We start from the raw sequence: 25,727 nt of genomic DNA, 5'->3' as shown, positions 1-25,727 counted from the left end.
TCTCTACAAACAAATATGAGATTCCCTTTTTTGTCAGCGTGAGTCACAAAAAAAACAAACAAAAAAAAAACACCCTCAGTCACGTTTTTAGTTCACTGTAGTTTGGCAGATCACATCAAGAAGAAAGAATCATAAGTCACCGTCACAAACTCATAACTTTCATTGACGAATAACAGTTGAATTATCTTAAAATGGTAACTACTCTCAAATAGATGACCGTTTGTTTTGCTTGAATACATCTGGATTCTTATTCCTCTTTCTCGTGGAGAGAGGCGCGTACGCGCTGGCGCACGTAGAAAGCAGTGAGCGCACTGCAGCAGGCAGTGAAGATGAAGAGTGCGACGGCGTCGTGTGCAAGATCCCCGTGGAGGCGCTCGTAGAAGGGGCGGCGCTCCATGAAGTCTGTTCGCAGCGCTTCGATCTGCATGAGGGTGCACACCACCACGAACACGTGGAAGATCTGGTGGCCCTGCCCGATGAAGTCACACTTCCCGGGGAACCAGCTCTCCGGGTGAGGGCAGCAGAAGAAGTAGGCGCTGATTAGGAAAAAGAGCACGTGGTAGAAATGGTACGAAACGATTGGGTCGGAGCAGCCTTCCTGGTAGCAGCTGTAAATGCGATGGACCACCGGGCTTATGTCTAGACAGTAAGCCAAGGCTGAGGGCACCACCTGGAAAAGCTTGAGGACGACCTTGGGCAGCTCCGGACTGGCGTACTTGCCGTAGCAGCACCCGAAGCAAGTGAGCCAGGCCAGGAACGCCGCGGTGGGTAAGAAAAACCCTTGCACCTTCGTGTGCAGCTCTTTCTCGATGGCGTAGTAGTAATGCGCCAGGGCACTGCCGTACTGGTAGACCGCCACCCCGACGTAATCGAGGAAGTAGAAGGTGTAGTAGGAGAGCTCGGACTTGGCGGAGAGGAGATGGGCGAGAGCGCTGAAGGAGAGGTAGGTGAAGGCTGCCAGGAGCACGATGAAGAGAGGCTGAGCGTGCGGGTCCCGCAAAAAGTCCACCGTCTCCGAGATCTCCTGCCACTTCACCAGGACGATGAGCGCGGCCAGCAGGTGGGTCCACACGTTGAGGGTCTCGTTGTGCCTTTGGAAGAGGGTGAGGAAGTAGTAGCGCCAGCTTTGGTCCACCTGTCTGTAGCCGGTGTGGATGTGGCGCTCGCGAAACACCCAGGGAACGTCGGACAGCTTCACGGTGCAAGGCAGCGTCGGGAAGGCCGACTCCAGCAGCTGAGGGATCTGTCGCAGCTGCTGCGCATTGATAAACAGGCGGCCGATCTGCTCCATCACCACCGTTGCCATGGCAAACAGGAGACTACAGAGGAGGATGGAGATGGAGAAAATGACCAAACAGTCGATTAGTCGATACCTCGCCTGGCTCTGAGCCACATTTGTGTCAGCATGCAAGTATGACAGCATTTATGGACTGCACAGTTACTTGCTTCTATTACGGAGCAAAGAACATAGTTTCCGGGTCAATAAAGAGGAAAATAAATATCCTCTGGTTACATGATTATGAATGGATTTTTTTGTATGGTTTGCTGAGAAAAATGAGTGATTACAATGTCACTCTGGGAAGTGAGAACGTGGCATTATTTCTGCATCTTACAAAATGAAATATGGTCTAAAGATTGACTGATCATAAAAGATTTTTTTGTCATAATACAAATATCACATTAAAATACAAGTAAGTCACTGACTGGATGCTTGATGGCTGCCTTTATTAGGTTTATTTTGGTTGATAGCAGCTGTTTATTGTGGCTGGAACTCAAGTTGAGGAGAGCGCAGTTAACAGCCGAGGAAATAAAATATTAACCCACAGACCGGCACCATAAAAAAGACACGAGCACTGAACTGCGAGAGGAAGCCTCTCTATATAAATTCAAACGGTCGATTTAAGCTTTCATTATCACAAAAATATAGAAGAGATTATCTTTTACTGTTTCCATCTGAGGCCAGTTATAGAAAGTCAAGTCTTTGGCTTTTTTTAATGTAATTATATGCTGTGTTGAAATTGATGCCTCGACTCGAGCTATAATTCTGCCTCTTTGTTGCTGCAGCTGTTATTTATCCTGGAAATGTGCTGACCGTAAGTGACGGTTAAATGCAGGTGACCACTTTATTTATTACTCCAGTCGCCGTGTTAAATCAGTGTCAGAGCTCCATTCATGATGGCTTTAATACAGTCATCACACAGACACTTAACTCCCCAACAACAAACGGAGTTTAAAGCCCCGTGATCAGAGGTTGTCCTGTGAACGTTCCCATATTTGACTGTCAACTTAAACATTCAGGGACACACGTTTGTTAATGCTCTATGTAACAGGCTTCAAACGTAGTGAGAGTCAGATGTTTGTTTGGCTGTTCATCTGAAACGTGTGTCTGTGCTCAGACTTTTCAATTTCTCTACAATAATAAACATCTGGAAAATAGTTGCCGAACAGACAATTGCGCCCTACAATGAAGGCCTGAACTTTTGAAACGATTTATTTATTGTGATAGGAAGGCCTTCTCGGTATCAGTGATCAAAAGAAGGAAGTTACTTCCTCTATGTGTCCATGAAGACTCTCGTTTATTTACATGACGGCATCTTCAATTGTCTTAAAAGGCAGCTGGATGGGCTTGAGGTTTTAAAAAGCTCTCACCTTTCACCCAAAAGGCTCAGGACTGAGAGATGAAATGAGTTCAAAACCTCAGGCAAGCGCTGTTGCCTTTTAAGATCTGTGACGTTCCTGGCTGGTCCTGAAATTTGCACAAAATTCTGATGTCTTTCGTCTCTGAACTCATGGCGAGCAAACATGATTTTACAATGTTTTTAACAACAGAGACTCACCAGTTCACAAAAAGTGAAGCTGGAAAATAGAGAACGAAATAGATAGGGAACCTATCCAGGAATAACTGACATTACCAAAGATGTTTCAGGGCCTCCAATGCCAATGACGAGGGCTTCACTTATGTTTCAAGCATATATTAAGTCTTGACCTTATTAAAATGCTAAGAAATACACAATAAGCTATTCATTTAAACAAGTCATCTAAACCTGTGTAGGTTTGTGGAGCGACAAACTAATGGTGGTTAAAACACCATAAATTCAGTCTTTCATTGACTTAGTAAGCTACAAGAGCAGAGAAAATGTTGAGACAACGGCACATCTATAAAATACATAGTCAAACTCTTAAAGAATTAAGACCAAGGCATTTCGGGGGCGGTTCACTGGTGCTTAAGTTATTTGTTTTGTTCATAATTGTTTGTACATAGATAAATCTGGAAAGTATCAACTGAAAAATCTGACTTAAACTAACAGTCTTGATAGCGCCTCTCAATCAAGATGCTATTGCTGTCTTTAACAATTAGCCGAAAAAGTAGTTGTCTCTATGTAATGATGCCACTGTAGCCAATGAAAATGTGATTTTAATTTCTTATAAGATCTAACAGACATGATGAGAATCACATTGGAGGCAAATGGGTTAGAGACTTAAAACAAGCTGCTCCTGGTAGATCTCCAGAAAGAAGCTTAAAGTTGCAGCATGTAAGGCTGAAGTCATTCATTCTGATGTGTTGGGTGGTAAGTCACTGAATGTTCCTTCCATCTGACTCTCAAAGGTTTGGCACCTTGCTGTTATTTGTTGAATGTTTCAACCATCTATATGACTTTTGATTAAAAAAAGGGGGGGGGGGGGTATTGCAGGAAAATTAAACTGGAGTTTAGCTTCTTTGCCTTCTAATTTCACTGGATCTCTGTGCACAGTCACACACAGTGATCTTCAGAAACAACATTGACACAGTTGTGTCATCACAACTATAGCATACCTTACATATATAGAGCTTTCAAAAGTACCTTTGTTTGCAGCACAATCAAGTATATTCCATCATTCAGTTCTGAATGATTTTTGCATTAAGATAAAATGAATAACAGACACTCTATTGTGATTTCTCTTTCACACCATGTTTGTTCAAGGAGGGACAGGACCAAGTCAAAAGGTTAATCCGATCACACAACATTTAAATTTTACTGGGAAAAAAAAAAGCTCAAGGTATCACTATCCAGTTCTTTTGGTAAATAATATTCTAACACTTGATTGAACTCTAAGGAAGATATTTGCATATTTTCCTGCGGGGTAACATAGTGGTCAGTTTGCTTTTAATGTTTTCAAATGTATTAAAACGAATGCAAATCATTCTTTACAAAAAGATGAAGAGATTTTTCTGTGGGTGGGGACACTAACATGTGAAACATGTGATCAAACATATGATCAAATAAAATACAAGCCATGCAGCCCACCATGCTGATGTGGCCTGGCTGGATGAGCGCCCTCTGCATGGGAAGCTCCATGTTAAAATCATATTCTTGGGACCAGATCTGTCCACGGCAGGTCTTTTCTGGTTCCTTCGCTTCATTAGACGCGTTTTTCTGTCATTTTGCCCAGGTGTGAAGACGACAGCCCGGGAGAGGGCAGGTTGTGTGGGATGAACACGGGCCGAAGATCAGGAGGAAAGGCGTGGAGTGATGAATGGGAGATTACGTAACATAACCCCATCCGCCGTCCACACCCTCGGCTTTCAACGAGGGTTGCAATCCGTTAAAATATTAATGGGAGAGAAAGAAAATTCTCGACGATAAGCCGAGAAGCCTGCGTGTGAATTATGGATCTTTAACTACGGGCCGAGAACGGGCCTGTTGCAGCGAATTCCCACAAGCGGCTCTGCACCTGATCGGCGTGTCCGCGTGAATTTGACATCCAGTGACCAACACACATTTGCATTCGGCCTTTCACCGAGCTGCAGACGGCTCCAGCCGGCCGTGTCCGTCACATCCCTCGGCTGTGTGCTGTTTGTGCTGAATATATTGTGAAGAAATGCCGCTACACGATAAGAATGACTCGGTTACGCGCTCAGGGCGCATCTCACGGTATGCCGCTTCAAACGTGTTCGCGACAAAATGCCACACGCCAAAAAAAAAGAAAAAAAAATGGTGCAGAAAATGAATCATCGAGGAAAAAGAAACATACCTGTCGACGATTAGAATCAATCCAGAGTCTTGAGTGTGGCAGGAGATGGATGGATTGGCGCCGCGCAGAGCGTGGAGAACATTGTTTGAAGAGGTGGGAGAGGATGACCGAGTCGCGAGCAGCGCCTGGCGGCTGTCACGGCTCAACCGCCGGTAGCGAGCAGAGCAGTGTGACGGGCAGGGGTATCGACCAATCAGAGAGCGCTGTGTGACTGCTTCCGTGGTTGCGTGCACTGATTTGACCAATTGGAGCTGCCTATTGGTCCAGTCGACCCGCCCACATTCCCCATACTTAATTCTTTCAGTTTTTATGAGCTCGGTCCCCCGTCGTTGATCTCATATTTACTGAAACTAAACTGTTTCTGATGTCTTCCTGAAGTGAACACCAGCTTCTACCCTCAATATCGCAATAATCCCCAATAAACCCATCGTTCTGCTTTATTCCTCACTCTGAATTAGCTTCAAAATCCTTAATTCAAGTAAAACATTTTAGTGATCATTTTCACTGCATTTATTACTGGTTAGGTAACCTTTTTATATTGATCATCCTGCCACTTTGACTGGGTACACATTATTTATCCATGAATGATTTTTTTCTCCCCTGAATTATGGGAACCAAATATGTCTTCACCATGTGGAAAGTTAATTGGACAGTGAACTCACAGCATTTGGAATTTCAGACTGTACTTAGCAATGTGATCAAGCAAGACTATGGAGTGTGACATCTGCATTGTTAACATGAACGACATGCCTATATGACTGTTTTGGCCTACGTTTCATGTTATAGCTACTATTCCACTGGAAATGCTTATCAGAACAGACCCTTTTCCGGCACAGTTGGTATGGCCACATCGATTTTGTGGCCTGCCTCTCCTCCCAGTCTAGCGTTCAGTTACAATAATCTCTTTGTTTGTCAGTGTTTCTGAGAGATCTGCATTGTTTCTCGATTCACACCAGCCCTCTCAATGTATATTCCTCACAGTGATGAATTCAGGGCATGCCTATGACAACAATGGATATGTGCTTGTCTTCTGGATGTTTATCCACTCTGGAGAAATGTGTGATTTAACCGGAACAATGTAAGATTTGGGGAACGTGAGCTGAAAATCCATTTATATTTGATAGCAGACAAAGAGTTTGTTTCAAAACTCTGAACGATGCTGACAAAAATTTCCTTGAACTTGAACCATGCACCTTTTGTGCCTCTGTGAGCTCAGACAGCCAAGAACCACGATGGTACAATGTGTTCATGTGTTGGCTTTTTTTCTGTGCACATGACAAAGAGGTATTGTGCAGCAGTATTATTCATGTGTGTGTTTAGCACTACTGACTCACAGTTTGGAACAAACACGGTTAGATTGTAAGCACTCGTCCATCTTCTACACTGTCCACAGGGAACATGCAGTTTCCACAGAAAAAGACCCAAGCTGGGCCTTAAAAGGACTGAAGAGATTGAAAAAAATGCAATAAACAATACGATAATAAACCAAAACTGAAAACTCTGGTAGGTGAAGAAGAGATATTTTCACCTGTGACTGAAAGAAAAAAAATAATCATCAAACTGATCGCATCTCAAATCCAAACAAATTCCACTGAGCACTGAGGAACATTCCCAGTTTGGATGCTGGTATCCAGAATGACCAAGCTTGTACAAGGTGCCAGCAGGTGTAAACAAACAAATAAATGCCGGCATGAAATCTGACTACTTACCCAAAACAAATGCTCATATGCAGGTACCTCCTCATATCTGTCTGACTCCACTCATCAATGATAATGATCTGCATTCTTTCAAACAACCCCAGACAGAATTATATCATCTATAAACACCAAGATCTTTGTTTAATTTTGTTATTTGTCACATTCAAAAGGTTGTTGGTTAAATCTCATAAATTGTCTGTCCATAGATATGCTCATGTTGGCCTGAGTTGAACTGATGTAATCCAAACAAAGAAAGGGTCCTATCGCATCATCTTACGATAACATTTACTGGTGTTTGAATCCTGGTTGCAGCCATGACACACAAATTAACCAGATCTATGGTACAAGTTGCAATGACTTGCATTGGTGACCTTGTAAATGACGGTTTGACAAAGACAAGTAGGCTGCATGTTTCATTCAAAACTTGTACATGCAAAAGAAATCACCAACCAGTGTGAGTGATCAGTGTTTACTAATGTGAATTAAGGGGTCGTGTCCGCCAGCCTTTAGGGATCTGAAAGAGGTTCTACAGCCTTTCTTAGCGAGAAGGCCATATTGTTAATCATAACTTCAAAACTCACCTTTTCAGTCTGGATTTCATGTTGTAACCAATTAATGCACATCGGCCTCAGCCCATTTTAATTCTTTCAATTACAAAATGCACTCTCTTACTGATGTATATAAAACACATGTGTATGAGAAGTTTTTGATCACCTCTTAACTTAAAACAAGTGTTGAACTGTGATGAAACAAGACTATCCAGAAAATATCCCCCGCATGTATAGAAAGAACAACCTGACTCGGCAGACAAACCCCCATGCTCATGTTCTCGCTATGAAGCGAGGGCGCTAATCACGTCATCACAGTGCAAACACATACGTGTGCATGTATTAAAGACGCATTCGTTTTTGATTCAGCTTTATAAGTCATGCCGTGTACAAGTTTTACCATTTTATTTGGTTTGTTGTTAAGCATGATTCGCCTAAAACTCACCACTGAGGCTGCAGATAAATATGTGAAATTGTACTTCCTTGTCCACCCTCATTAACAGGGATTGACATTTTTTACACACATACTCACCCTTAAGCTCCAGTCATCAACAGACAACAGCGTAGCAACTCGAGCTGAAAGATTTCTGCATGAGTCAACTGCGTGATTACGAACTACTAACAAATTTCCACAACACAACTACAGTAAAGTTGAGAAGTCACATTTGTAGTTTACTGAGAGAAATCATTTCTTGAGACTAAGGGAAACTCCCCATAAGACCATTTGCAGAGGTAACTGTGTTATAGTGTAACGGAGTAGCACAGAAAGCTGCTGTAAGTAGAAGGACCATGTGATAAAGCCAGTGTGATATCAAATGTACGTAAAGTAGGTTTTGAATGGCAGAGGATGCTCCAGTGGAACTGGATAGGTGACTTATGGACTGAAGATGAAGATGGGTGGGGAAAAAAAGAAAAAAAATTGCACTGTATTGAATTTGGGATGGTTTTTTTAATTAAAAGTTCACAATGGGTGCAACAGAAATTAACAGAACAGAAAATCCAGACTAAATCTAACAACCTTTTAGCAGTGTAATATTAACTAGATGGAATTCTATTTGTGTCACAATCCTGAGCGAGCAGCTCTTTTGTGGCGTCCCCCCCGTGCTTGAAATTACAGTGCGCTCAGGATTGTCACAAATACAATTCCATGGAACTAACAATACGAAGGAACAGTTATAAAAAATATATAGCTTATCTTTGGAAATGTAAAGGTTGTTTACAAGAGCAAGAACCAATCAAACGCCCTGTTTGGTCATGGCTTCCTTGTTCTTCTTCGCTTCTTCAATCTTCTTGTCCTGTGAACGTTTAAGAAAAAAACGAATTAGAAAACCACTTACATTTTTTTTCTCCATTCAAAACTAAACTTGACATTAGAGTCTCACCTTCTCCTTGAACTTTTCAGAGAGCGCCACCATCCGGGCATTGCGGTTCTCTTTGTTGGCCTCCATCTTCTGAGTGACTTTCTCTTGAGTCACCTTGCAGAAGTTGTCGTTTTCCTCAATGGCCTTCTTGATAACTTCCTTCCCGTACTCTCGTTTCTCAGCCAGTTGTTTCAGGAATTCGGCTTGCTGGCTCTGGCAGAGACAAACTGAACTTTAGCTTTACATTTACAGAAGACACTGAATCAACATAGGATTGTTTGCTCACATCCCTCAGCATCACGTTGCTTTGTCTACACACCTTGCGCCGCTCTTCCGCAGCTTCGAGTTTACATGTGATCTCGTCCAGCGACATTTCTTTCTTCCTGATTGGGGAGAATGGACGCTCTGCCTTAGCATCTGGTGTTGGAGGGCTCAGGATGACCTCAAATGCTTGACCTGATGCTCGCTTATTCAGCTCCTTCACTTCTATATCTGCAATAGATATTGTCAGTTAATTGTAATTCACGTTTGCGACTTGTGGTGAACCTCTGAAGGTTTATTTTTAACTTTCATTCCAGAACTACAATTCATCTTTTGTAGGGACTCTTGCATTTCCAGGTGAAAATGACATAGAAATAAAGGAATGTTTCAGTATTTTGTCCAATATGTGCCAGATCACAATTCAATGTTTTCAGCACCACAATGCTGGTGTAGCTGTACGTTAATAGAGAAAAACCACAGACCAAGGAGTGTTGAAAGGGCTAAACTATTAAAAACTGTACTAAGATATCAATGGTTATTATCTTAAAATTATTACATTTAAAAATTCGACATAAAGTGTAACTTTAGCATTCATCCATTTTCTATAATGCTTAATCCTATGCATGGCTGTGGGGCGCTGGAGCCAATCTCAGCTAAATATATACTACTTTAGCATATAAAGCCGTATTAAACTAGAGAATAAATAAACTGTTCATAGCAGCGTTCAGTAAAGGAACTGTGTACCTGGCACAGTTAAGACTAATGAAGTGGACGATAATGCTTCCAGTATGATTCATTGTCTATCGGAAAAAAGAAGGTTAAGCCTGCCAGCTTTTCAGGGGTCACTGCCTTGTCAAAAAGGTCAGATAAGAGCGATAATCAGTGCTGTGTGAAGAACAAAAAACAACCTGTGGCAAAGACATAATCAGCTAATATCCAAGCGTTGATCCAACAACTTTACTCGGCAAAATGACATCAAACTCTGGCTTAAAGACACATTTAGGTCTGGTTTCTGAGATCTAAAAGCTTCACCTACCCTTTGGTTTGTCCATGTCTGCAGACATCTTGCTTTGGATGTGACTGTGAGGATAAAAGGGTAAAAGAAAATCAATATTGATATATTCTTGCTTTATTTTTACACTTTTTAGCATGTTTTCAAAACAACTCCTTCCATGTTTATTAACATCATTGGTCCATCATCCAGGAAGTATTTCAATTAAAAAAAACAATGTTTTCAAACAAACTCCTCATGTTGATTACTTTAAGGCTTGGTCACACATGTAGAGCCAATAATTGTTTAAATCAGAAATATCCTGACAGTTGAAGCCTTATATAATCTGGTAAACCAGTCGGACGTGCTGCTGACACCTGGAAGCTGCACATTTCTGCTCCACAGAGCCCTGCAGGAGGGTGGGGGAGGGGAAAACCCACAAATACAAAACAGAGGTACAAAACTTCTTATGCGTAGAAGCTATCAAATCGTACACAGGTTCAAGAGGAAAGCAAACAAGGAGTTAACAAAATTACCCAAGTTTGTTAGTTAAGCCTAATAAATAGCATGGATAAATGATAATTTATTAATATTCAGTTAACTGAAAATAATCATGGAAAAAAAACTCCGTGAAACTCATTGTGAATCAAATTAATTTAGACAGATGTTGAAAGAAAAGCATATTAGCAGAAGTTTGTAAACTACTTTCATAACTTTGAGTTCATTTTCATGCACGGAAACGTGTTTGTTGAACGGCAGCCACGACAATAAACTCCATTAATTACTGACTGGATGTGACTCCGGAGATGGAGGACGCCACTAGAGAAGCGGCCCCGGACAGCTTGAACCCTCTCAGCAGGCCGTTGGCGAGCTATGAAAGGCGGGTTTGAACATGAGCATGAGGCCTTTGTTCTCACCGTCAAGTGCTTCAGCTCTGGCTGTGCAGCTCAGGTCGACCACCTTCTTCTTCCTCTCTTCTCTTCTCGTCTCTAACCGCCAACAGCATCTGCACCTCGTGCAAGAAGCCTCCAAACCCCGCGCGTCACGAAAGAGCGGCGCCCCGATTGGTCCAAACCCACCAATTAGAGCCGCGTAAACACAGAGCGCGCGCCAGGAAGACGAGTACAGGCATGGCGAACATATAATGTGAATACCGTGAATACTGTGTAATACCAAGGAGTAATGGTGTGTAACCTAAACAGAGAGTAGCACTGAAATCAAAGTGGCATTGACGATTGGATGTTGAATGCACTGCAATGAGCTATGCAGTTTAAACCCCGTGGTTTGTTTTTGTGATCTCTAAGACTACTGTAATACTGAATAACAACACTGACAGATGAATGTGAAATACTGCAAAATGGCTATGTTTTGACTTCTCAGTGCAGTCCATCGTTACCTGTTATTTTAAGGGGGGGGGGCACTTTTTCAGATTAAAGTTAAAGTTTGCAACATACTGCTTTTTACTATTCTTTTGTGGTATTTCTGGTGCCTACCTGAAGTTAGTCCAAACCTTACATACAGTTTTTTTTTTATGGAAGCGAATGTGCCTCAAAAATCAATTTGAAATGTATTAACAGAAATACTTTTATTTTCAGATTAAACTGCAATTTGTGACTCAATCCTCCAAAACTGCATTTTCATTTTCTTATACAAGGCTGCTTATTATGCGAGTCAATTAAAATGAAAAAGAAAATTTAAGTTTGAATTTTCAAAAGAAACTCCAGCAAAGAGTGATCAAAATTCCTTTTGAAATCTCAAATTTGAAAATGAAAATGCACTAGCAGAAATGCTTTTTAATTTCAAGGATATAGCTGCATTATCTGACTCATAAATGTTGTTATTGTATTGGCTCTAAATGGATGGCAAATATTTGTAAGTACATTAATCATGAGATTCACATGTGAGAGTAAAATGGTGTTGTAGAGGTTTAAGTTTCAACAGCAAAGTGTTTGAACATGATGTTTCCTGTCCTTTTACCCCCTTTGTTTCTTTTGTGTGGTCTGTGTGGAAGCTCTTGCTTGAGGGAGACACACGAAACTTCTTGGAGTGAATGATGAAGTTGTAGTGATGGATGAGAGCAGACCTCTCGGCTTGGCAGTTGCATCCTCCGAACAATAAAACTGAGGGGCAGACATCAGCCGCCACCTGCTGCCAGCTAAGTGAGCCAGCCAGTGCCAGAACAAAGGAGTGATTATAGGAGACTCACAGAGGTGAGTGCTGCTGACAGAAAGACTCTATAAAAAAACCCTGGTCACCTGCACTTCCTCAAAACCAAAAAGATGTCATTCCCAATGTGAAACTCATTTTAGAGCAGCCAGACTTATCCTAAAATGGGAAATACATTTCTATTTCTGCAAGTGTGTAATCCTAATTACCAAATGCTGGGATCATGTGGAAAATATGAAAAAAGAATGCAGGTATTCACAATTCACAACAATGTATACCTTATTTTACATGTGACCTTTTATACATTATGACGCTGTGTACCATCACGTAGCCAGAGCCTCAGTGAGTCTTTGTTTTGGAGTCAGGTATGTACAGGTTGCACTTCTCAGGCTTCTCAGAGAGGTGTGCTTTCCCATCACCAGCCCTTCAGGGATGCCCTGACGCTGGCTTCCAGGTTTCCATTTAATGTTTTACTCCTTCTTTCATTCTATTGCTAAAGAGCTCAATGATGGCTGTTGCTTCTCGCACAGTGACGGCTGAAGTACATATTGTCTAAAGAGCTGTATTCATGGCTTAGCTATACAGTATACCCTCACTGACCCCCTCTTCCTGGCAGAGCTGTGGGTTTAAGGTTTCAAGCACTACTAATAACAATCAAATAGCTTAATCACCATTGTGCCACACTGTGCGACTGAGCCACCAACAGCAGGGACTTTGAAGGGAAAGCTTCTGTCAGCATCTGACTGGCTCTCCTGCTTTTCATGTAGTTTTAAACAACAGACACTCCTGGGATGCTGAGGAAGAGGACAGATGGTAAGTTTCAAAGTCCTTCCCTTCCCTGGTTTGCTTGCCACTCTGGTGTGCAAACTATTTGATATTTGTGGAATAGTAAACAGTCATAAAACTACATCTTAACTATACATAGATGTAGAATATCTTTTCAAGATGCTTCAAATTATTATATGCTAAGACTGTTAGAATTTAAATGTTGAGTTGTTTTGCCCCCAAATTTCAAGTCTGACTTGAAATCTTAAACTCAAGACTATTTAGGTACATCCTAATATTTATAATGCGATAGAATATTTATTCAAATGACGTACCCCTGGGATGTAATTGAACTCAGAGAAAGCCTGCTACAATCACTAGTTCATTTGCTACGTATAAACTAAAATATTTCAAGGATTTTTGTTTTATTCTAAATTATGATGAAAATCAAAAACACAGTATCTTTTAATAATTATTATTTCACAAGATTATATGTTTTCAATTGTTTTAAACAAAGATATAACACTTAATGTTTGGCAAGTTAATAAAGCATTGTTATGTTGTGAGTGTTTGAATAACTGGCATAACAAGGTTATTGTGATGAATTTGACAATAAATGCTGTGATTATACTTGAATTTGTCTCTGTCTTCATTAAATTTTTCTGGGATCTTTGGGGGGTTTTGGTAAAATTTACAAATTGCTTGTTAAAACGAGATGTTCAATTTTGTGAAACATTTCATGGTGGAAAAATGGTTCATAGTGGAGTAGTGGTTAGGAAAAAATGTATGCAGTTTAAATCTGAGATGGTCTTTTTGTGTGGACAGTGCACACACTTCAAAAACATGTATGTGAGGTTGATAAATACAGAAAGCCTTTATTTTCATTACACAAAATAGTGCAATATAAAACATTGTGCAAGATCAGAAAAAATAGTGCAATAGGTTCATAGATGTTTAACAATAAAAAAAATTTAGGATATTTTTTGTGATGTGCAGAATGTGCATGAGCCAATGAATATGTGAATTTAGTTGTGCTTGTTGCCTCCAGTGCAGAAAATACATACGTTTCTTCATATATACTCTGTGCCACAACAATGAAAAACTCCCAAATTTAAATGTAACATTTAATATGCCACTATTTTACACGGCCAACATGAAATTGGGCTTTATGTGGCCCCTGAACTGGTGTACAGGATGGAAATATAGAATATTTTAAGGTCATTGATTTCCAGGTCATTGATTTCCGGACTTGGTTCAGAGAATTTATAAACAGGAAGTGATGCAGGCTGCAGATTTGAACCTCACAGTCGATAAAAGCTTCATCTCCTGTCTGCAGGAAAAGCAGCGCTTTTATTTTGAAAACCAGCCAAACGCCTTCCCGTTTGGTGTACGTGTTTATAGCAGTACGAAGGCGTTGTAACAGAGTCCTACGTTTCATCTTGTTTCTCTCACGATGGGTGCCTGCCTGGCCTTGTGCTCCTTAGCCAGCTGTGTAAGTATATCACAGCGTCTGCAGTATCTTCTTATATGTCAGCGAAAGCTTTTTATTCACTCTTGTTGTCCCGTTTGATGAAAGTGACGCTAGTAATGCTAATGGCGCTAACGCTAAAGTATCAACAGCTTGTTGTGAGACCTTTCAACTGTTTTGTGGTGAATTTAGCGCCTCATTCCAATTGTATTTGATACACATACACTTCTGAAAACGTATTTGAGAAAGTTAACTTGGTAAGTTTGTCGCTCCGGTTAAGTAAGTATGACGGTGTCAGATTAGATAATTTCCTGGTTTCGCTCCGTTAAATGTGCAAAGTCATGAAGTTATTGGCAGCTGGTGTGATCTCAACTCCCGAGGACTTCAGATCCTGACGAGATTAAGAATAAAGAAGACACTATTAGCTTGAACTGGGTGGTAACAGCCTGTGTTATCTGATTATATTTAGGTCACTTATGACGGATGGTATTATAAATTGAGTCTGTGGCAGGAAATCCACCATCATGTTTAATAATTTACCAGCCCTATATTTCCAGTGAAGTAGGCCTGACTAGTTTAGGTCATTCATTTACATCTCGCCCTTCACTCTTTCTCCTTTGTGTTTTTTTTTTTTTGGTTTGTTTTTGTTTTGGGCCTCCTCATCCATGTCCCCGCTCTCCATCTCTCACAGGCTTCCTGTCTCTGTGGCTCAGCACCATGTCTTCTGTGTGGCTGCTGTCCCTCCTCCAACAACTCCACCATCACTCGATTGGTCTTCTCCTTCTTTTTGCTGCTGGGCACTTTTGTGTCTGTCATCATGATCCTTCCTGGAATGGAAACTGAGCTTCGCAAGGTGAGATCGCTGTTCTTAGAGCGATACAACCATAATCTAGTGAGATCAATGGCCTGCTTAAGATTGCATAAGTGAAGCTTGAGGTGTCTCTTATGATGCGTCTTTATTGATTATTTGTATTTGCGGAAATATAGCTATTTTATGTGTGTTTATTTATTATATCACCAAGGAAATAACATTGGCCTGGACAATGTGACAGACAAAGATGCAAAACAACACATCATATATGCCTTTAAGTGCATCAAACACTGCAAAATGACAAGTGGTCAACAGGCAAATCTAAAAAAAATAAAAAAATAAAAAAAGGATAAATAATTGATACATTATGATAGGCAACATCACAACTACCTTGACATTTAAGTATTTTCGATATTCAGGCTGATCTCAGGTTATTTATTGTGTCTTTCTTCTGTTTCATAGATCCCAGGATTCTGCCAGGGAGGAAGTTCTATACCTGGATTTGAAAACCACGTTAACTGCGACGTCATTGTGGGCTACAAGTCTGTGTACCGAATGTGTTTTGCAATGACGTGCTTCTTCTTTTTGTTCTTCGCCATCATGATCCGCGTCCGCAGCAGCAAAGACCCACGGGCGGCTTTTCAGAATGGGTAAGAACTTTTATGGGAGCTTATAATACAGTATAGTGTCGGCATGGAATCTCATGAAGCCTTTCTGAATGTTTATTTTCCAGGTTCTGGTTCTTCAAATTTCTGATCCTGATTGGAATTACAGTGGGAGCTTTTTTCATTCCCGATGGAACATTTCACACTGGTATGAACAACTCTTTCAGATTACTGAAACACAGTAACATACTGCATCTTCTTCTTGAACAAAAACAAGCAAACGCTACACATGTATAAAAACAAGCAAATGCTACACATGTATAAATATATAAAAACATGGTTTCTTCACATTATTATAATTGGCTACAATTAATTTAGTGAAGTTAAGGGGCCTGTTTAGTAGCATTAGTAGGGTCACTTCGCCTCGTCATGCTTGACAACATAAATAAACAAGATTGTTATTAACAGTTTCGACACACTATAGATGTCACCTGTTTGTATGTATTCTTGTCCAGTTGTTTTGGAAAACTCCACGCTTTCTGTCTCTTTTGTCATTCACAGTGTGGTTTTACTTTGGCGTGGTGGGATCCTTCATCTTCATTCTAATCCAGCTTATTCTCCTCATTGACTTCGCCCATTCCTGGAACAAGGTTTGGGTAGAAAATGCTGAAAATTCCGACAACAAGTGTTGGTATGCAGGTACAACAACTTCTTAAAAAGTTTCTTTTATGTGAAGGTACATGTTCCAACAAAAGGGCATATATGATCCGCGTACCAAACACAATTAAAGTAGATGAGCAATGTCCCAGAAACTAAGACTTTGAAACCTTTCCCTGAAGATGTTATTGTACTTTGCAGTGGAAGGCTGCTGCAGACTTTATTGTACTGGAGATACTGGCAGGACCAAGAGCAAACATGTGAACAAGACTTGTACTTGTGGGAAAACACAGTAAAAGTCAAATACAAAGATGTTTGATATTTGAATTATACAGTCAGGACATTTGATCAATGATTAAAAGACAAGGAGCAGGTGACGGTGCAGAATATATTCGAGAAAAACAAAGTCAAAGTCAAGCTTATAAAATGTGCAATAAAGGCAATTGCATTGATAACTATCAGTCATGTTTTGGAAATCATAGTTATGCGGTTGTGTTTTTATTAAAGTTTCTTTGTGAGTCAGGGAAGTGTTTTCTTGAGTGATTAGACAATTGTTGAAGATGTATTATTTAGTTTATTTCATTTATTGTATAAAAAAAATACAACACAATTCAATTCAATACAATACAAAACACATTTTTTTTATTGCTTCTTGCTTAAACATCACAGAAAGCCATATTTTCTTTGGGTCAGTATAGCTTCCGCAGCTATTTGCAATTTTACCTTTGGAATGAACGTCATCCATTTGATTGATTTATTTTTTTTCTTTGAAATTACATCTGCTTCAGACAACAGCATTATCTGCTGTTGACATCCAACTGAATCCTCGACATCTGATATTATCGTGCTGTTTGATAATAATATGTATTCATGTTCTTTCCAGGGTTGCTGTCTTTCACGGTCCTCCTCTATTCACTGGCCATCACGGCTGTGGTGCTTTTCTACGTTTACTACACGCAGCCTGACGACTGCACGGAGCACAAAGTCTTTATCAGCATCAACCTGATCTTCTGCGTCATTATCTCTGTTGTATCAATTTTGCCAAAGGTTCAGGTGAGATGTTTAGATATCCTGTTTTATTACCTCAAACTCTCTTTGTCATTGGCCAGGTAGAAGGTAGACGGGAGTATTGTTTTGTGATCGCCTGGTGTCGTATTTAGTTTTCTTATCTCATTTATTTAGGTTCTCCTTTTCGCTGTGATATTAAAAGTATAGTTCCTCACGTATGTCATTTTTTTCACAGGAAGCTCAGCCGCAGTCTGGCCTGCTCCAGGCTTCACTCATCTCCCTTTACACCATGTATGTCACATGGTCTGCGATGACCAACAATCCCAGTGAGTCGAACTGTCCGATCCTCTTTAGCGTTCAGTCACACGCTCGGGCGCAATGAGACTCATCGTTTTCTTTTAATACACACTTGCTGTTTGCCTGCTTCAGCATTTTGATCATAGTGGTAAGTTGTAGTTTTGTTTTTCTTCGTCCTGGCATGTGAAAGGAGCAAATAGCTGCTCTTCGCTTCCAGTTAGCACACTTCTGTCTGTCTGTCGTGTTGGTTTTAGTTCTCGTAGATATTGTGTGGATAAATCAACACACAACATTGAAAAGGCATCCTGACTACCAATTTAGGCTTTTCTTTGAGAACTTGCCAATTCTGCTCTTCAATTCAGAGAATCAAGTTTCACTGTCATTGAAACTCTGCACTCATCTGATATCGTAGACAAGAGATGCTTTTTTAATAATGCAAAGCCCACCAATAGACGACATTAGATCGTAGAAGACTTTCCTGATTCAGCGTGGTCTGTGATAGTGTGTGAACACAGCTATGGATAAAACACTGAAAAAAAGGAAAAACATTTTTGTATTTATCGCCATATCAGTTCATTTTTAATAAGTCCCAATACATTGTGTGAACTTTCACGACGTTTGTTGGATCTTTGATGTCATAATTTATAGAAGACTGAAACCTTGCTCTCTGCTTGAGTCACATTAAGACTCACTTTGTTTTAAAATTATTTTGTATCTCTGTCAGAGCTTTGGCAGTTTGTCCTTTAGTTACTCATTACCAGCTATGTTTTGTGTACTATTCATTTTGTCAGTTTTCTGATCAGACTGACAAATAGATTAGTTCCTCAAAACAGCCAGACAAACTGCGTTATTTTCGGCTGTTTCAGACATTGCATACAATACTTTTAATTGCTGCTAAAAAGAATAAGAATGAGGCTCATTAAGACTCAAACAAGCTCACTGTGAAATATTTTATATCTGTTCTTGTAACATTTAGCAATGGTCTGTATCTACTCTTTGTCCCAGATCGCAGTTGTAACCCAAGCCTGTTGAGTTTAGTGTCAAACATCTCCACCATCGCAACGTCTGGCGACGGCAGCTCAGCTCCTGTGCAGTGGTGGGACGCTCAGGGCATTGTCGGCTTGGTCATCTTCCTCTTCTGCACCCTCTATGCCAGGTATGTGTCGATTTGGCCAAGCCACGAAAACATTCCGCTCTCCCTCATTTACCGGTTTGTACTTGACCCGTTGACACCCTCTGTCGTTTTGCAGTATCCGTTCATCCAGTAACACCCAGGTGAACAAGCTGATGCAGACAGAGGAAGGCACAGGATCCGGCGGAGAGGGCGTGATGGGAGAGGACGGCATTCGCAGGGCTGTTGACAATGAAGAGGACGGTGTCACTTACAACTATTCCTTTTTCCACTTCCACCTTTGCTTGGCCTCCCTGTACATCATGATGACTCTCACCAACTGGTACCAGTAAGTATTGATGTCCCGCAGGGTGTAACTGTTGTGGATAGTCTTGTGGGAGAATAGTGATAAGTGGAGTAGTTGACCCCTCGTACATTATTGAAGCACAGCAAGGCAGAAGTCATCCATTCATCCTGCTTTATGCAGCGTTGCAGGAGGCTGGAGCTCATTCCAGACTACAATGGACAAAAGCAGGTCACATGCTGGACAAGCCGCCGTCACAGGGCAAATGCAGAGAGACAGACAATCACAAACACTCACATCCACTCCTATTCACCACTTCAACATGTACTTATGACGTCCCAAAGTCAGCCACTATATTTTAATAGAGACATGTTAAAATGTCTATTTGGTGTGTTTAAGTTCACAAGTTTTTGTCACACTACTCAAGTGTTGCAGGTGTCTGGTAAGGCCACCAGATGGCGCTCAACTTGACTTTTAAAGTTCTTCTGTTTTCTTGTTTGACATTTTTCCTCCAAAATCCTCTCGCCTGGTGTATTCCTAATGTGAAATGTAGCCGAGTTTCACTGGAGTTGTTAAACTGAATTGCACTTTTGTTGCGTCTGTGTCGTCTTCCAGACCAGACACCACCACCCAGGCCATGAAGAGCAGCATGCCGGCTGTGTGGGTGAAGATGAGCTCCAGCTGGCTGGGCCTCGGGCTCTACCTCTGGACCCTCGTCGCCCCGCTCCTCTTCCCTGACCGGGATTTCAGCTGAGCGCACCACAACTCCTGATTGTATTTGATTGTTTTCTTCTTTACCACAAGGGATTATGAAGGGTTTTGTGATGGATTTGTTTCTGCGTCTGTTGCCGATGTTTGTTTTTGTTTTACTCGGCACATGAAGTGTAATAAGTATCACTGTTTTAAGTCATTTTATTCTATTGGGCTGGTTTATGATGATTGTGCCATAAGAAGTTATTTTCATTTCCAATAACTCACAATTCATAAGACATTTCTCGCTATCGGTGGTGTGAATGTGGGATATTATATATCCTCATGCTGATTTTCAGATTCTGGACGATCACAAAGACTCTAACAAAGCACTCTGTTAATACCTCAGAAGTTTCACTTACAGATCCATTTTTAAAGACTTTGTCGATCTGAACTGGCCAGGTCTGGAAAACCCCTGATTGGCTGCACTCCCTCACTGCCGGGGGAGCTGTGAAGGGAGCCCTCCTCGGGAGCCCCCGAGTGAGCTGAATGTGACAGTGAGATAAGACTAATAAGGCACGCCCTACAGATCAGAGCAGGGTTTCCCCTGTTGCTGCCAGCCTCCATGTAGAACCACGTCATTGCACCTTGAGCTTGAGAACTTTAATAATAGATCTAATCTCTGCTCTTCCTTGCGTACAAGTGAAAGTAATTTCTCTCTGGTGCTAAGCTCTTCTGGGTCTGGCTGTGTTTGGCATTGGACTGCTACGAGTAACAGTCTTTACCTGTATCACAGTCTGGTTGCAACAGGGAGACATTTATCCAACTGATGCAGTGATGGTTCAACAAGGGAAACCTTCAACTCCACACTACCTGTAATTGTACAAGCACCCTCATTTCAACAAGGCTGTATAATCTGTTATTGTGATGCTAACTTTAAAGGGATTTTTAAATGTAATAAACAAATAAAATAAAAACCTGATGCATTTCAGAAACCGTATATTACTGGCAATGATGTCCAGCGTGATTTAATGGTTGTAATGGTGGTACAGTAAATATGCATTAAATTGTAGTTACCTCACAATCAGTATGACTGTTAAGGGCTTGAAAGAGATGTGTGTATTGGTTAAAAGAAAAAGGTACAGTCCTGATTATGCTGTTTCATTATGTTTGTTTTAAAGTTTTCATTCCAAACATGAAGGTGTTGTGATCAATTGAAAGACTTTTTTTCCCTCCAGCCACTGATTGCATATTTAATTCCATTATGGAAAACAAATGCACTGAATTGTCAGTGTTAGATTATAACATCATATTTCACAAGACGATGAAGTGCCTTTTTATAGTCCCACATTTCAATCAAAGTATAGCACTGATTCTGTTGTTGCCGCTTGCCTGATATTGTGATGAATCCCACATTGCATGCAATGAGGTGCTGGTATGTGACATAAACTAACATTGTAATTAATGTATATACTACGTTTTTAATAAAAAGTGAAGCTTGGACTTCCTCTGGTTTGACAGTCTCATTAGTCGCTCGTTGGTGATAATGAACTTCATCTTGAATTCCTTTAAGAGTTATGAGTTGTTTTACAGAAATAGATTTGAAATATATATATATATATATATATGTATATATATCCATAAGTAAATAAAGAAGACTGCAAATGACCCATCTTCTACACCTACTGTATCAAACTTACTGGCGGTGCTGCAGCTGCAATCCCAGCTGAATGTAAGTAAAAGCGAGACACAGCCTGGACTGGTCACCAGTCCATCACGTGGCAAACACACAGACACTGAGCCACCAGTCTGATCTCAGGAGCATTGGACCAAAGTGTTGGAGCATGAACAGAATAGGCTCAGTTTCCATTAGATGTTGCTGAGTGGTGGAGGACCTGAGCTCACAACAGAGCAACCGCGATGGTGCAAATCCAGAAAGGGATTTAAAAGTTCTCAGTAATGACAATAAAATCAATTCTCATATTTGATCGTAGCTTATTGTTTAGTCCTAGAGAGAAGTCTGGTAGCTGCTTGTTCCCTCTGTAATTTGTGAATAATTGATATGTATTCATATATAAAAAGGGTTATAATAATCAATATGGTATGGAAGAATTACTATTAATGATAACATATTTCATTTATCAGCACCTTTCAGGATGGTTAAGGTCACTGTACATTGAACATGCAAAGATAAGTGCAAAAAACATATTATTGGTAATAAATGCATTCAAGCATTTCAACATTGTTGAACGTGACTATGAAGAGAAGCAAAACATACTGGGATACAATGACAACTGACGAGGCAATGAATATATAGGGTATCTGGATGTCGAATGTACATAACATGCTTATCTCCCATGGTTCACCTGGGTAGTTGTGGTGTGATGACAAATGCTTTTTTTTTCTTCTGCACACATCACCTTATAGATTTAAGTCATGAGGCCCCAGAGTTGGGACTTGAGGAGGTCCTCACAGCCTCTTCACATTATGTTCTGTACTCAGGGTGAAGCGTCGTGACAAGATAAGACTCAAAAACAAGAAAACCATGAGAAGGAAATATGTCACTGGAACATGCATCAGATAAGATGACTTACTTGACGCAACATGTTTATTGTTTGATCATGAGGCAGCTCGACTGAAAGTATCAACAAGAGTTAATATTACCTCTCCTCTATGACACAGCTATGTGTACCAGTGCTCATGGCCTCCACTCTATTCACCCCCCCCCCATCATTACTTGGCTGGTCACATGTTGATTTTGGCTGCAATGGTTAAACTGGGCAGTGTGGAAATGTTCAGGACACACTCACTCCTGTTGACTTCCACTTTCCCACAACACTCAGACAGCCGATCCATCACAGCTCTGAGTTGACAGACTGTCACACAGTTTCGTTATGAGACGGAAATAGCACGCCATTTCGATTAGGAAAGAAACATAGCTTATGAAACACTTTTACAGGACAAAAGAAACATTCGAAACAACAACTGCGCGAACTGATTTTTAACTAAACTAAAGTTTATGAACTCAATATATGAAAAGTTGGGTTTAGTAGCCTGCAACCAACCTGAGCTAAGAACAAGAGCATCATATTTGGATTATCTGTCATTCTTCCTGTTAGTATACTGTTCTTAGACCCTACTTATTAATTCGTAATTTAAGCAATTACTAATTTAATTTCACTCTCAGAATTTTGCAGAATCAGGAGCCCAAAACACCATGCTTTTATTGAGCAGAATTCATATATGTCCTTTATGAAACTGAAACACTGCACAGTGTGAGTGTTTTTGGGAAGCAGAGATCCATCAATTTCATTATCCGAATTTTGATTCAGTAGTACAATGTTAAAGACCTCTCAGATTATCTGGAAAGGTTTATGTATTTTTGGACAGTAGTACTCAATATGAACAATCTTTAACAGAGGACTGAAGTCCATTTAGAGATTTGCCTTTAGTAGCAATTCCTGAAATTTGGTCAGATTTATGACATGTTGCAATAGTTTTGACTGAATAATTGTCAGGTAATGGTGCTTCTTCATACTAACTTCAAAGTTTTGAAGTATAGAAATATTATTTTACGCCTCGGGGATAAAGATTTAGACAAATTCCATCTTGTACTCCTTAAAGGTTATTGTTTGCACAGTGTATATCCAAATTCTTGTGGAGCACCACCTCGCCTTGCCTTTAGGCTGTTTACAGCAGTGCTGTGTTTTCACACCAGACTTCATTTAATAGGGTTGATTGTAACATTTCCATGCTATCAATATTGATTAAAAAAAAAAAACATTTTTGATGAGCCGACTTCTGATTTAAAACATGTGTTGTCCCTCTTATATTGGACGGATGTGAGGCACTTCCTACAAACCTCCAATGGTTGGATCTTGTTTACACTCCAAAAACTGTTTGGTAAACTCTCTCGACGTACCTCCTTCATTTCTCGTTTAACAACTCAAGCATTTACAGTAAAATCTAGCAGACCTGGTTTCCAGGGACAAAAGAACTCTTCCTCCATAAGTCCCATCTGAAAATTAATAGCCTCTAAACACTGCCTAACATCTGAGAGCAAATTAGCCAAGTGTCATAAATTGCACTTTTATTCCCCCTCCGTTATCAGCAGGTGTACAAACGTGAACCCGGGTTTTCTCTGAGGATCAGTTTTAGACACTCTTCGTCTTTGGTCATTGGCTCGAGTGCCATAAATCCCACCTTCATTTCCTCTGTTATCATCAGATGCAATTTGTCGCTGTAATAAGAGATCGGGGGCGGTAATGTGCTGATTATGAAGCACTTAGTGCAGCACTGCAGCCGTGCTTGGTTAGGTTTCTTGGGATTTTTAATTGCAGATTCACTAAGTCAATGGTTATCACTCAGTGTTAGCCTTGATCTTAATTTCCACTTGCCTTTCCTTGATGAAAATGTCAGTGTTTAGCTCCAGGATGGCCATCTTTGTGTATGGTGAGGACCGCAAAAAAATGCCACCCTCAGTACCGAGGGGGCCATATTATGACCGAGTCCATCTACCACAAGGAATTATAGGAAATGTGGTAGCTAACTTAATAAACATGACTAATTGTATAACGCAATTCGTTTAAACACCGCTGCTGAGGTTTCCATGGATAGGCTGACCACCTCTTTGACCGAGTGACTGGAAATGCCAGGCTGAGGTGTAATTGGGTTTTAAGAGTGGAATCCAGACCCATTAAATTATCTTCTGCATGCAGGGGAGCTAGTTGTGTTTGGACCCTGCTGGCATACTGCATGTTCACTGGAAACATTTACCCAACATTAAGCCCCAATTAGGCTTTTCAGGATGGGAAACCTGTTGCTGGATGATGGCAAGTGGAGATGCTGTTGCCCGACAGACTGATTGCGTGCTTTTTCCCCAGTGAATGGAGTTTTGATGCTAATAGATCTGCTGGTTTCTCACAAACTGATGGACTTCCTCTGTATTTATCAAGTCTGTCACTCAGGCCGCTGTGCAAAACAGGAACTCAATGGTGCTCTGGAAGTCTTAAAGTTTGAAAGTCTGCGTGTGAGGCTCAGGCTCCACTGTGCGCATGCTCCCCTCCAGCTCAGAGGAGCAGCTAATGCAGTTATATAACAGTCAGTGCAGCCGGCGTCTGCTGTGAGCCAAATGCCAGGCCAGTCTGGTTACATAAGCCTGTCAGAGTCATATTGTAGAACTACGGAGCGCTCACACCACAGCACGTCCCTGCACTTCGTTCACCATCTTCTGCTCCGTCTCTCACCTCCTCCCACTCTCTTTTTTTTCAGGTTTTTTTTTTTTTGGGAGGGGGTGGGGCTGCTGTTGTCTCTCCTCTTTTTCTGCACCTCACCTCACCTCACTTCACCCCCCCCCCCCCCCATCCCCACCAACTTTTCCTTCCCTTCCCATCCCTCATTGCTGCAGCACTTTTCCCTTCAGCACCTAGAACAAAGAATAAGTGCTGATGCAGACACACCAATAACACTGACAGTGTGCAACAAAAAAAAGGAGAACAAACTGCACACTCATTTTCTGCCGGGACCAAATGTGTCGTGTTTATTCCCAGCAGTTTTACTTCTAGTACAGTTCCTTGATGTCTTGCTCCCCTTCAATAGATTGCGGATCAGGGTTAGTTCCTTAGGTGCATCGTGCTGGACGTGTCAGGCAAAGGAATGCAGCGCAATTTACTTTGACCTGGACTCTGAGCACAACATTTGATCTCCGGAGGTATCAAAGATTGCAGCAGTCAGACTCACCTTTGTCAGTGACCTTTACTATGACCCTCACCCTCTCCTATGGTCCCTCAGGTGTGAGATCGGGAAGGCAGGGTCAAATAATGGACAGAGCAGCGGAAACAAAATAAAATCAATTAAAAAATGTTTTTTAAATCAGGGTCACAAGAGGCTAATAACATGTGTGAAGGCAGAGCACACCCCTGGACTGGTCACCACTCCATCACACCAACTCAGGGTAACCAATAAACATGAAATG

General features: G+C 41.0%; 3 protein-coding genes across 3 annotated transcripts; 1 reads left to right on the top strand and 2 right to left on the bottom strand.

The window, feature by feature from the left end:
* Nucleotides 1-247: 247 nt before the first annotated feature.
* Nucleotides 248-1,306, bottom strand: paqr7b (progestin and adipoQ receptor family member VII, b; the record flags this gene model as incomplete). The annotated part of the gene is made up of 1 exon (XM_080500906.1): nucleotides 248-1,306. The coding sequence occupies one exon, from the start codon at nucleotides 1,304-1,306 to the stop codon at nucleotides 248-250; it is 1,059 nt and encodes a 352-aa protein (XP_080357032.1).
* Nucleotides 1,307-8,187: 6,881 nt separating this feature from the next.
* On the bottom strand, nucleotides 8,188-10,894 carry stmn1b (stathmin 1b). The gene is made up of 5 exons (XM_080501274.1): nucleotides 10,789-10,894; nucleotides 9,917-9,960; nucleotides 8,939-9,111; nucleotides 8,641-8,832; nucleotides 8,188-8,553 (listed from the first exon to the last, which is right to left on the bottom strand). The coding sequence occupies exons 2-5, from the start codon at nucleotides 9,942-9,944 to the stop codon at nucleotides 8,494-8,496; spliced, it is 453 nt and encodes a 150-aa protein (XP_080357400.1). The 5' UTR covers nucleotides 9,945-9,960; nucleotides 10,789-10,894; the 3' UTR covers nucleotides 8,188-8,493.
* Nucleotides 10,895-14,191: 3,297 nt separating this feature from the next.
* Nucleotides 14,192-21,261, top strand: serinc2l (serine incorporator 2, like). Its single transcript, XM_080501657.1, has 10 exons — nucleotides 14,192-14,294; nucleotides 14,962-15,123; nucleotides 15,544-15,731; nucleotides 15,815-15,894; nucleotides 16,248-16,385; nucleotides 17,227-17,396; nucleotides 17,587-17,677; nucleotides 18,654-18,804; nucleotides 18,899-19,108; nucleotides 19,679-21,261. Exons 1-10 carry the CDS (start codon nucleotides 14,256-14,258, stop codon nucleotides 19,815-19,817), a joined length of 1,368 nt encoding a protein of 455 aa, XP_080357783.1. The 5' UTR covers nucleotides 14,192-14,255; the 3' UTR covers nucleotides 19,818-21,261.
* The last annotated feature ends 4,466 nt before the right edge of the window (nucleotides 21,262-25,727 follow it).

This window comes from Blennius ocellaris (assembly GCF_963422515.1).
Source record: "Blennius ocellaris genome assembly, chromosome: 8".
Classification (NCBI taxonomy): Eukaryota; Metazoa; Chordata; class Actinopteri; order Blenniiformes; family Blenniidae; genus Blennius; species Blennius ocellaris.
The sequence above is the reverse complement of the archived record's forward strand: the minus strand, read 5'-3'. Positions and strand labels throughout refer to the sequence as shown.